The sequence below is a fragment of the Tamandua tetradactyla genome, chromosome 8 (assembly GCF_023851605.1).
Source record: "Tamandua tetradactyla isolate mTamTet1 chromosome 8, mTamTet1.pri, whole genome shotgun sequence".
NCBI classification, from domain to species: Eukaryota; Metazoa; Chordata; class Mammalia; order Pilosa; family Myrmecophagidae; genus Tamandua; species Tamandua tetradactyla.
In genome coordinates this window covers 71,153,689-71,161,666 of record NC_135334.1, presented here as the reverse complement: position 1 = coordinate 71,161,666, position 7,978 = coordinate 71,153,689, and the positions used below count along the sequence as shown (strand labels likewise).

At 39.8% G+C, this 7,978-nt stretch overlaps 1 protein-coding gene across 1 annotated transcript; it reads left to right on the top strand.

The window, feature by feature from the left end:
• Window positions 1-2,052: 2,052 nt before the first annotated feature.
• On the top strand, window positions 2,053-5,456 carry LOC143644512 (shootin-1-like). The gene is given in 2 exon segments (XM_077113586.1): window positions 2,053-4,021; window positions 4,024-5,456. Coding segments are annotated over 2 exon segments (1,911 nt in total). The 5' UTR covers window positions 2,053-2,203; the 3' UTR covers window positions 4,117-5,456.
• The last annotated feature ends 2,522 nt before the right edge of the window (window positions 5,457-7,978 follow it).

The window sequence follows — 7,978 nt, the reverse complement described above, 5'->3', positions numbered from 1 at the left end:
GAGAAATGAGACAAAGTGTCAGTGACTGAGAGATTTCAAATTGAGTTGAGAGGTTATCCTGGAGGTTATTCTTACGCATTATATAGATATCCCCTTTTTAGTTTAAGTTGTATTAGAGAGGCAAGAGGGAAGTGCCTGAAACTGAAGAGCTGTGTTCCAATAGCCATGTTTCTTTAAGATGATTATAACATGATATAGCTTTCACAAAGTGACTGTGTGATTATGAAAACCTTGTTCTGATGTTCCTTTTATCTATGGTATGGACATATGAATAAAGAATATGAATTGGGTGGGCCACAGTGGCTCAGCAGGTAGAGTTCTCACCTGCTGTGCTGGAGACCTGGGTTTGAATTCTGGTGCCTGCCCATGCCAATATGTATATATATGTATATATATATATAGGATTAAAAATAAATAGTAGGGGGAACAAATATTAAAATAAATTGGGTAGAGGGAAATGCTAGTGATCAATGAGAGGGTGGGTTAAGGGGTATGGTTTGTGTGAGTTTTTTCTTTTTATTTCTTTTTCTGGAGTGATGTGAATGTTCTGAGAAATGATCATGGTGATGAATACACAACTATGTGATGATATTGTGAGCCATTGATTGCACACCAAGTATGGAATGTCCATGCATTAAGGATGTTTGTATTTGTGGCGATGGGGGGGTGTTGGCGTTCTCTATATGGGTTTATATTATTTTTGCAACTGTCTTGTAAGTTTAAAGTTATTTCAAAATAAAAAATTTAAGAAGAAAAAAAAAGAATGCTTGTGCTTGTATGTTGATTGGTTTTATTAATAAAAATTTTTAAAAAAAGATGGAATGGGTATTACCATTCCCACTCATAGCCCTTTTTTAATTAAAATTTTTTTATTAATTTTTAAATTAAAAAAATGACAAGAAAGAAACACATTCTTAACATATGATCATTCCGTTCTACATATATAATTAGTAGTTCATAATATCATCACATGGTTGCATATTCATCATCATGATCATTTCTTAGAACATTTGCATCAATTCAGAAAAAGAAATAAAAAAGACAACAGAAAAAGAAATAAAACGAAAACAGAAAAAATATATACATACCATACTCCTTACCCCTCCCTTTCATTGATCACTAGCATTTCAAACTAAATTTATTTTAACATTTGTTCCCCCTTTTATTTATTTTTATTCCATGTGTTCTACCTATCTGTTGACAAGGTAGATAAAAGGAGCATCAGACACAAGGTTTTCACAATCACACAGTCACATTGTGAAAGCTATAGCATTATACAATCATCATCAAGAAACATGGCTACTGGAACACAGCTCTACATTTTGAGGCAGTTCCCTCCAGCCTCTCCATTTCCTCTTAGATAACAAGGCGGTATCTACTTAATGCATAAGAATAACCTCCAGGATAACGTCTCAACTCTGTTTGGAATCTCTCAGCCATTGACACTTTGTCTCATTTCACTCTTCCCCCTTTTGGTCGAGAAGGTTTTCTCAATCCCTTGATGCTGAGTCTCAGCTCATTCTTGGGTTTTTCTCAGTCCCTTGATGCTGAGTCTCAGCTCACTCTAGGATTTCTGTTCCACGTTGCCAGGAAGGTCCACACCCCTGGGAATCAGGTCCGTGTAGACAGGGGGAGAGTGGTGAATTTGCTTGTTGTGTTGGCTGGAGAGAGAGGCCACATCTGAGCAACAAAAGAGGTTCTCTTGGGGGTGACTCTTGGGCCTAATTTTAAATAGGCTTGACCTATCCTTTATGGGGTTAAGTTTCATATGAACAAACCCCAAGACTGGGGGCTCAGCCTATAGCTTTGGCTGTCCACACTGCTTGTGAGAATATTAAGAATTCAACTTGGGAGAGCCGCCGCGGCCGCCGCAGGGTAGGGGTGACCTCCGGCCCCAGCACCCCTCCTTGGTCCCCACAGGGGCCACAGCCCCCAGCCCGCCGCCCGTCGGTCCGCGCGGGTCCGCGGGTCGGCAGGTGAGGCCGCCGCAGCCGCCGAGTAGGTGCGTGGGGATGATCTCACTCGCGCGCTCCGCGCTAGGAGGAGGAGGAGGAGGAGGAGGAGGAGGAGGAGGAGCGGGAGCAAATCCAACTTCCGGGTAGTGAAGCCGCACGCCACCGGCATCTTGCTTTTTCTTACCCCTCCCCCTGTATACCCTTCTCCTCTCCCTCCTTTCCTTCTTTTCCTGGCCCCACCCGCCAAAATGAACAGCTCAGACGAGGAGAAGCAGCTGCAGCTCATCACCAGTCTGAAGGAGCAAGCAATAGGCGAATATGAAGACCTTAGAGCAGAGAACCAGAAAACAAAGGAGAAGTGTGACAAAATTAGGCAAGAACGAGATGAAGCTGTTAAAAAACTGGAGGAATTTCAGAAAATTTCTCACATGGTTATAGAGGAAGTTAATTTTATGCAGAACCATCTTGAAATAGAGAAGACTTGTCGAGAAAGTGCTGAAGCTTTGGCAACAAAGCTAAATAAAGAAAATAAAACATTGAAAAGAATCAGCATGTTGTACATGGCCAAGCTGGGACCAGATGTGATAACTGAAGAGATAAATATTGATGATGAAGATTCAGCTACAGACACAGAGGGTGCTGCCGAAACTTGTGTCTCAGTACAGTGTCAGAAGCAAATCAAAGAACTTCGAGATCAAATTGTATCTGTTCAGGAGGAAAAGAAGAAGTTAGCCATTGAACTAGAAAATCTCAAGAGCAAACTTGTAGAAGTAATTGAAGAAGTAAATAAAGTTAAGCAAGAAAAAGCTGTTTTAAATGCAGAAGTTCTGGAACAGAGAAAAGTCTTAGAAAAGTGCAATAGAGTGTCCATGCTAGCAGTAGAAGAGTATGAGGAAATGCAAGTAAACCTGGAATTGGAAAAAGGCCTTCGGAAGAAAGCAGAGTCATTTGCACAAGAGATGTTCATTGAACAAAACAAGTTAAAAAGACAAAGCCACCTTCTGCTACAGAGCTCTGCCCCTGACCAGCAGCTTTTGAAAGCTTTAGATGAAAATGCAAAACTCACCCAGCTACTTGAAGAAGAAAGAATTCAGCATCAACAAAAGGTCAAAGAATTAGAAGAGCAGTTAGAAAATGAAACACTCCACAAGGAGATTCACAACCTCAAGCAGCAACTGGAGCTTCTAGAGGAAGATAAAAAGGAATTGGAATCGAAGTATCAGAATTCTGAGGAGAAAGCAAGAAATTTAAAGCATTCCGTTGATGAGCTCCAGAAACGTGTGAACCAGTCTGAGAATTCTGTGCCTCCGCCTCCTCCTCCTCCACCACCACTCCCGCCTCCACCTCCCAACCCGATCCGATCCCTCATGTCCATGATCCGGAAACGATCCCACCCCAGTGGCAGTGGTGCTAAGAAAGAAAAGGCAGCTCAACAAGAAACAACCGAAGAAGTCACAGATCTGAAGAGGCAAGCAGTTGAAGAGATGATGGATAGAATTAAAAAAGGAGTTCATCTTAGACCAGTTAATCAGACAGCCAGACCCAAGGCAAAGCCAGAATCTTCAAAAGGCTCTGAAAGTGCAGTGAATGAACTAAAAGGGATACTGGGGACACTTAACAAATCCACTAGTTCAAGAAGCTTAAAATCCCTTGACACTGAAAACAGTGAAACTGAGTTAGAAAGGATTTTGCGCCGCAGAAAAGTGACGGCAGAAGCAGATAGCAGTAGTCCAACTGGGATATTAGCCACCTCAGAGTCCAAATCCATGCCAGTGTTGGGTTCTGTATCCAGTGTAACAAAAAGAGCCTTGAACAAGAAAACTCTGGAGGCAGAATTCAACAGTCCGTCCCCCCCAACACCTGAGCCAGGTGAAGGGCCCCGTAAATTGGAAGGATGCACAAGTTCCAAGGTTACATTTCAGCCTCCCAGTAATAACGGATCCCAGAGAAAATACATGGACAGTGAAAAGCAAGCTGGACCAGTTGTAGTTTTAAATCCCATTTCCACACATGAACCCCAAACCAAAGACCAGGTGGCTGAAAGAGGTCCAACTCCACATGAGGAGAAACTCCACATGAGGAGAATAAAGTCGAAGTTAAACCGGAATGCAAAGAAGACAGCATTGAACAGACAAGAGAGACAGACAGCTCCAACTGCTGATTCCCACAGCAGAAGGCTGACAAGTTTGGAAGTCCTTTTCAATAAGCACATGATTAGTTTTGGTGTATTGGCAAGGGCTACAGACATTCTGTTCTTGTAATATATTCAGAATACAGGTTCTTTTCTGATGTCACTTTGTAAGTTAAGTAGTTCAACTATAAATACAAGTAAGCTGTTTAGCAAAATACCCATTCTAAGTAATTTTTGTTTTTTCATCTTTATTGGGGTTAAGGTTTTTCCTTGTTACTGTATTAAGTGTGACTTCTTTTAGAAGGTTACAAAAAATTCAGAAGGTGATAACATTTTAGGTAATATACGTACCACTCACCATATGTAATGCTGAAAATTTGTGGCACTTGTAGATAACTGGCTATACAGAAATGACCAATTTAAGGTAGTTTTAAGTCCCCAAAGCAGTGTCTGTTTTAGGTTTAATCATCTTTTGATGGAGAAACCACAGCAGCATGGAAACTGTTGGCATTGTGGCATACAACTCGCTTTCTGGAGGATACTGAGATAAGCTTAAAATTCAGGAGCTGGCATCAGACTAGAGGTTGCACAGTCGATCTTACACACCTTACCATCAATGGAATGAAAAATATATGCTATTGGTCATGTTTAAAGCCTCCCGAGGATTTCCCGGGGAATGTTCTAGGGATCTGGTTATGTTTTCTCATATACTAAGGTGGCACAAGTACCCTCGTTTATCACAGTTTTCATGTAAAGTGAAGTGAAGTGACAAGCACACAATTTTCTTGCTTCACTGCTGTTCTGTATTATACAGGGTTTTTTCATTTGTTTTTTTGTTTGTTTGTTTGTTTTAAGAAATGAAGTGGTAGTTCGTCTCTAGAAATACAGTGTTTCAGGCTACCACAGTGAATACATAGAAGTGTAATCAGGGATTGAAAAAAAAAGTCTTACACAGCTTTTCAAAATTGATTGTTTCAAATTGGTGTTTATTTAAAATAAGTGGCAATGTATTTGAATGCATTTTTTATGACAATGATTCAGTAATGGTAATTTTACTATTAAAGAAAGTGAAAGGTTTAGTTTTGTTAGCATGGCTCAGCATGTAGCTGTCAGGTGTTTTTTACCTAAGGGCAACAGAAAATGATAGTAATAATTGCAGTGGTTGTATTTTATTTCTGCACGTGTACTAAGCGTAGGTTTAAAGAGGTGGGAGTCAGTCAGGTAAATGTACTTCCTAAATTTGGAGATAATTGTCTTTCTATAGGTTTGTTATGCTTGACTCTTTCCATGTTCTTCCAGTGATGATTTTACAGTCTCTTATCAGTTTACTCATGGGGAAGAAAAATGCAGTTATTTCCATGGAATTAAAATGTAGCACGTGTTATTTCCTCAACTGAATAAGACTGCTGTAAGACAGGCTAATTACAAACTGCATTAATTCACTTAAACATGTTCTGTTATGCTGTGATCTGAACTCTCCTCACAACAACTTATTAAAAAACACCAACAGTTTCCAAAAAAAAAAAAAAAAAAAAAAAGAATTCAACTTGGGGAGGTTGAATTTTCCCCCGTTCTCACTGTTCCCCAAAGGAAACTTTGCAAATACTTTTTTATTCACTGATCAAATCACTCTGGGATTTACTGGGGCATCACTCTGGACAAACCAACAAAATCTCATGTCCTACTCAAGGTTCCATGTACTTATGGTGTTCAATTAAGCTATCTAAATAAGTTATATTAGGACATGCACTAGTCAAAATAAATTTTGTGCCAAATAAACATTTTTTGCTTTAGTCTCACACATAAGTTGACATTTTAAAATATTAACTACCATCTATTTTCAGCACCCTGCAGTAATGACATTCCTTTGTTCTTCCTCATGCAAAAACATTTTTAAAATTTGTACATTTAGTCACTATCATTATATACTCTAGGCATTCCTAGATTATACCATCTCAATCTTTATCGTCTATCTTTCTTTCTGATTTCATTTGTGCCCCCAGCCCTCCTCCCTCTATCATTCTCATGTTCAGATTCATTCAGTGTTTTAACATAATTGTATTACAGTTAGGTAGTATTGTGCTGTCCATATCTGAGTTTTTACATTCAGTCCTGTTGCACAATCTGTATCCCTTCTGCTCCAATTACCCAATATCTTACCTTATTTCTATCTCCTGATGGTCTCTGTTACCAATGAAATTCTCCAAGTTTATTCACTAATGTCAGTTCATATCAGTGAGACCATACAGTATTTGTCCTTTTTTTTCTGGCTAATCTCACTCAGCATAATGTCCTTAAAGTCCATCCATATTGTTACATACTTCATAACTTTATTCTGTCTTACAGCTGCATAATATTCCATCATATGTATTTACCACAGTTTGTTTAGCCACTTGTCTGTTGATGGACATTTTGGTTGTTTCCATCTCTTTGCAACTGTAAATAATGCTGCTATAAACATTGGTGTGCAAATATCTGTTTGTGTCCTTGCCCTCATGTCCTTTGAGTAGATACCTAGCAATGGTATTGCCAGGTCATATGGCAATTCTATATTTAGCTTCCTGAGGAACCGCCAAACTGCCTTTCACAGAGGTTAAAATTTTAAAAAAAAGAAAAAAGAAAAAGAAGGAAGGAAGGAATATTACGATTCCCAGTCATAGCCCTTTTAATGGCCCTGTCTGACAAATAAAGAAACCTGATGGAGTAGAGTGATTGACTCTAAAGAACAAAATTAAATAACTCATTTATTTGCTACTGTGCCAAACATTGCTACTTTGTACAAAAAAAGTAAGTACTTAGGTCAATTACATTTTGTACTAGACCTTGCTAATGCCTCCTTGGGTAGGTATTTCTTTAGATCCTTCCAGCCAACCTGCATTCTCCTTCATGTGAATGAAGGACATGTGGGAAGGACAACAATGGATATTGACTGTGTTGCCCCAAGGGTATCATCATAGTCCCACTATTTGCCATGGCTTAGTTGCTCAAGACCTGAAAACGTGGAAACCTCCCCAAAATGTAATTCTTTTCCATTACATTGATGACGTTATATTGACAAGTAACTGTCTTTCAGAACTAGAAACCACCACTAACACAGTGGTGACTTGCCTTGAAGGCCAGGGATGGACAGTAAATAGAGACAAATTACAGGGGCCTGGATGCTTTGTCAAATATCTGGGTGTTGTCTGGTAAGATAAGACTAAAATTATTCCTTCTGCTGCTGTTGACAAAGTACAGAACTACCCCATTCCATATACTCCTAAGCAGTTAATGGCTTTTCGTGGTTTATTGGACTATTGGAGGCCATTTATACCTCATTTGGCACAAATTTTAAAACCTTTGTGTGCTGTGGTTTGCAAGGGGAAGGCTTGGGAGCGGGATACCTCACAGCAGGCTGCTTTTGAAAAGTCCAAATTAGCTATAGCACAAGGTTTAAAGGCGGTGAACCCAGATGTGCCTTGTGAATTGATATAGCCAATACCGAGACTGGCTTTGAGTGGGGTTTGTGGCAAAGGCAACAGGCAAAACACATATCTATTGGCTTCTGATCTGAGCTATGGAAAGGGGCAGAACTAAGATACAGTCCCCTGGAAAAGGAGTTATGTGTGGCCTGAGATGCCCTGTTATAAGTTGAAGGGCTGACTCAGAAGTATCCTGTGACTTTATGAATGGCCATCCCCAAATAGGGGTGGGTATGTGTCACTGCTAACACGTCCCACTCAGGAAGTCCTTAGCTTAGCATACTAACAAAGTGAAAAGCTTACCTCCTGCAATGCAGCATCTTTAACAACACCCCTCTAAGTACAGAAATGTGTGATATTTTAGGACCAGTTTTTTATGTGAAAGAGCAACATTCGCCCTTCCCTGTTGATCCTCCCGAAGTGGCTAGCCC